Here is a 4517-nt window from a genome sequence, read left to right as displayed (position 1 = left end):
TAACTCCACACTGGAAAGAGGGAGGGGTCTCAAATAATCATAGAAATATTTTTCGTATCCAAATACCTTCCCATGTCAAACTTGCTTCCAATATCTTGATTAGTTTTCGAGTTATAGGAAAAATTGTAAGGTAGCTCCCCTCTCCCCTTTCTATCACCCCACTACTGAGAGGAGGGAGAGGTACCTAATATTCATGGAAATATTTGTCATTCCCAAGTACCATGCAAAATTTAATACCATTTGCTTGATTGGTTCTCAAGTTATGCAAAAAATTGTCTTTTGTTTGTGAGCCCCCCCCCCCCCCCCCCTTGTTCACTTGTTTCCGAGTCTCCGCCCCAGGAGGGCGTTGAGAGCCTGCAAGGGGGCGGTGGAAGAGCTCAGAATTACCAATTTTTGTTGCATTTCTGAACAAATTTGATCGAAAATACTCTAAGGGGGGGGGGGGGGTGTGAGCTCTAAAACTTCGGTAAGCGGAAAAGTTTGAAAACCACTGATATAGAAGATAAGCACAAAAGTGAACAAAAGTATTCTATGAAGTGTTTTCTATCCGAACTATTGATAGGTTTTCATGAAAACAAGTTTCAAACTTTACAAGCGTTTTTCTCTGTTTGCCATTTTAACACATAAGACTCATTTGCGAATTGGAGCAGTACACCGGTTGATGGTCTGAATCTAAGGCACAGAACAGCCACCGGAAGAGTGGACGGAAGGAGTTATATGCCCCATCTACAAGTACGGCGAAAATTGGACTGTGAAAACTACCGAGTGATCACTGTCCTAAATGCCGCCTAAATACAAAGTGTTGTCCCGAATCCTACTCCCCCGCCTAACTCCACAAGCAAACATATTTGTGTGAAGTAATCAGACCGGCTTAAAAGAGGGACGGTCTATGACGGACCAGATCTTCACATTACGGTAAAATTCTCCAAAAACCCAAGTCTGAACACCAAGTCCCTACGCACCACTTATTCATCGAATTCAAAGCCGCATACTACACGATCGACCGTGACGAGCTACGGAAAATCATGGACGAGAACGGCTTTTCCGGGAAGCTGACCGGACTGATCCAGGCGACGATGGATGGAACGCAGTGCCGGCTGCGGATTTTGAGTGAATTGTCTTCGACAAGGCGATGATCTATCCTGCATGATGTTCAACGTGGCGCTAGAAGGTGTTATTTGGGCGAAATGCAAGACACGATTTTCATCAGATCAATAGTAGGAAATCTACCACAAACTGAAGCGTGAAGCAAGAAAGACTGAGTTGTTGATAAATACGTCCCAGACAAAGTAGCTGGCCTGCGGATCCGGAACCCACCGAGTCCGTTTGTGCACTAAAAACAAGGCCATGATGGACAGCAACGAGCTAGAGATAGTCGAAGACTTTGTCTATCTCAGCTCACTGGTGAACACAGATAATGAAACCAGCCTCGAGATCCGGTTGCGAATGATCATTGGAATTCGTACCTACTATGGACTCCACAAGCAACTGCGGTCGAGAAGACTTAGCCCTCACACGAAGTGTAACCTGTACATGACACTCATGTGATAGGTTGTTCTGTAGGGGTGCGAGACATGGATATTGCTCGTGGAGAACCTGCGCACTCTTGGAGTTTTCAAGTGACGAGTGTTAAGAACTATGCTAGGCGACGTGCAAGAGAACGGAGTGTGGAGGCGAAGGATGAACCACGAGCTCACACGACTCTACGGCGAACCTGGAAGGCTGGAAGGCTGGAAGAATACGCTGGATAGGACATGTTGCAAGAATGCCGGACGACTGCCCTGCAAAACAGGTAATCGCTGCGAATCCGGTAGGAACGATACTAGTAGGGGCGCAACGAACAAGGTGGTTAGACCAAGTGGAGTGTAATGTGGCGAATTTGGGATGCCCCAGAAATGGGAGAACGTTTGCCATGGACCAAATTAAATTTAGAAATTATGTATAAAGATATGTCGTGAGACGGAAAACTATAAAAATTAAATAAATAATCGATATAGGTACCATACCTTATCAAAACCCATAAAAATGCAGTCAATATAGACTTTCTGCATTTTTCATTGAATTTTAAGATACTGGAAATGGTTTATGAATATTTTTTTATATTAAAGAATAAACAGTATGACAAAACTGAAATGACAATCGTGATACAATCCAGTGTGAATTTGACGAGAAATGGAAAAAATCTGACAGATATAAAATCGAAAAACTACTGTAATCAACTTTATTTCGCTTTCTGAGGGCACAAAAATTTTTAATAATCAAATCACGTACAACTTAATCTCACTTTAAATATTTTATAGCATGTTATCTTCTATGAGCCGTGAGAAACGGTTTCCAATCTATATTGCAGCTATTTAGGGCATCGCAAAGCGATAAGATACCGGGTTGAAATAAAAATCCATCCGCGCCCAATCAGTTGCGCACTGATTGCCGGCTGTGATGCAATCCACGCTTCTCACCTTCGTCCAAGATAACGATCACCGAGTCTAGGGTTTCCTCTGCCGTAGGAATGATTTGATCTGGAGGCAGTAGAAATCCGTATCCACCACGATCTCGAAGCTCGTACACGAACACAATCGGGGTACCGTAGGTACTTTTGACCCAATCGATGCTTCCCCCGGAAGCAATATCTGAAATAGGTTGATGGGGATTTTGTGTTTTTTTTAAGAATCACCGGTTGGAATAAGTAAAAGATACTTACAAATAGCTTCAGCAATGTTTCCAATCCTATACTCGGTTCCGTAACGTTCCTTCAGTTTCTCGATGGCCTTTTTACCAACTTCCATCTAAGAATTATTAAATTAAATAAATTTTCTGTTTGAAAAAGACATTAACTTAACCAACCATTTCGTGGTAGTTGTCCAGAGGTTCCGTAGTATGACCATAGGGAACCATCAGCAGCTGTCCAGCGGAATGGAATGACAAATATGTGCTGATCGAAGCTTGGATCGATGTAAAGTAGTCGGAGACACTCTTGGTTTCCACCTCGGAAAACGGATAAGGTCCAGCGAAGGTATCGGAGCAAGGGTCAGATGATGAGCCACCCTCTGGAATTGAAAGAATCGCATTAATACCAGTTTTCCTCCGGATAACTTCAAAACTCACCCATAAAATAGGCATCCCAGTTCCTGTTGGGATCAGCTCCGACACAAACATCCGTGTATGGTTTCCGAGTCTTGCGCCACAAACGGTAGGTCGTATGCGTGTAGACGTAACCATCCGGGTTAGTTACAGGAAAGAAGTACCAGTCGTAGTTTTCAGCCACTCGTCGGATGTCAGCGTTTTTGGAAGTTAACAGCTGGTTCAAAATCCAGGTAAGTGTAGCTGCACTAATCCACTCCCTTGCATGAGTTGTGCCTTCAATGAACACTCCCGGATTTCCGCTTTTGTACGATACCTTAACGCCTCGAATAGGACGGTTTTCATAGGAATAACCTGCTACAATCGGACTCAGAACATCCTTGTGATCCTCCAGCAGCTGATCCATCCAGGCGTAAATTTCCTCAAGGGTGTTGTAATCAGTCCAGTGTACTCCTGCCTTCCGACCGGCCGGTCTTTCCACATCGAACATTTTTTGCAGGTCCGGAAAACTTAAATTAGCCACAAGCCCATGATTTTTAACGATTTCACCGAACTCGCCAAACTTATGGGGAGGAACAACCAAGTCCACATCACTATCGACCTTAACCAGATCATCCCAGAAGCTGTAACCACCACCGAGCTGATCGATGGCTTGCAAAACTTTCAGCTGATGCTCATTGCCGATGTGAATACGATACAGTCGATAGTTGTCGAATCGCGACTTTTCACCGGAGATGACGGACAATCCCGAAACGGTTAAAACACCAATCAAAAGCCAGAAACTTTTCAGGCCCATCTTCGTCTGATGAGAGCTACTCTCGAATTGATGCCTCCGAAGATGCTTTTTTCTGCCTCCAGTCTTCTATACTTACATACCAATTTATTCGGAAACGTCTTAGAATAGATAACTGAAGATGAATTTCATTTGTAGTTGATAGCACCTGCTTTCCAACAATCTGTTTTTTTTTTCAATCAAAATAAATAGAGCTTGGCTGGTGTTTGTTTACTGAAAAGGTTTCTTTCGAAAGATGTTTGTAAGATTTTAGACGGGTTGGAGATAAATAGCTTATAGGTAGATGTGTTTTCAATTTGAGTTAAGAAAGGTGTTGAATCTTTCGTTGAGGAATGCTTAAAATCGAAAAAAGAAGACGAGGTTTTTATAGGTTTACGTTGAGAGCTCTAGAGCTTCTTATCGATAATAACACATTTTGTGAATACCGAATGGATGTGAAATAGTATTGCAGTGGGAGTGATGAGCTGTGACTTTATCAATCAATCAAAGATAGGTAGGTAATTGTTTAATATGAAAAAGCAGTGAAATATGAGGGAGAATCAAGAAAATGTTGAATAAAAAAACTAAGAGCACATTGTTGTTGATTTTCATAATGCGGTCTGTTGTAATTAAAAAAAAAATTTTATAGCGAAAATTCGGTCAA

General features: G+C 42.4%; 1 protein-coding gene across 1 annotated transcript; it reads right to left on the bottom strand.

Moving 5' to 3' along the window:
• Positions 1-2238: 2238 nt before the first annotated feature.
• LOC129748601 (zinc carboxypeptidase-like) lies at positions 2239-3900 on the bottom strand. Its single transcript, XM_055743261.1, has 4 exons — positions 3106-3900; positions 2845-3047; positions 2702-2786; positions 2239-2630 (listed from the first exon to the last, which is right to left on the bottom strand). The coding sequence occupies exons 1-4, from the start codon at positions 3875-3877 to the stop codon at positions 2413-2415; spliced, it is 1278 nt and encodes a 425-aa protein (XP_055599236.1). The 5' UTR covers positions 3878-3900; the 3' UTR covers positions 2239-2412.
• Between the last annotated feature and the right edge of the window lie 617 nt (positions 3901-4517).

The sequence above is a fragment of the Uranotaenia lowii genome, chromosome 2, assembly GCF_029784155.1.
Source record: "Uranotaenia lowii strain MFRU-FL chromosome 2, ASM2978415v1, whole genome shotgun sequence".
Classification (NCBI taxonomy): Eukaryota; Metazoa; Arthropoda; class Insecta; order Diptera; family Culicidae; genus Uranotaenia; species Uranotaenia lowii.
This window is presented reverse-complemented; position numbering and strand designations above follow the sequence as displayed.

What these genes read in the sequence shown, in the direction of transcription:
- LOC129748601 (XM_055743261.1), bottom strand. Translation starts at nt 3,877, where the DNA reads ATGGGCCTGAAAAGTTTCTGGCTTTTGATTGGTGTTTTAACCGTTTCG. An exon ending in TGGACAACTACCACGAAATG is followed by an intron (nt 2,787 to 2,844) that starts GTTGGTTAAGTT and finishes AATAATTCTTAG; the next exon opens with ATGGAAGTTGGTAAAAAGGC. An exon ending in AAACATTGCTGAAGCTATTT is followed by an intron (nt 2,631 to 2,701) that starts GTAAGTATCTTT and finishes AACCTATTTCAG; the next exon opens with ATATTGCTTCCGGGGGAAGC.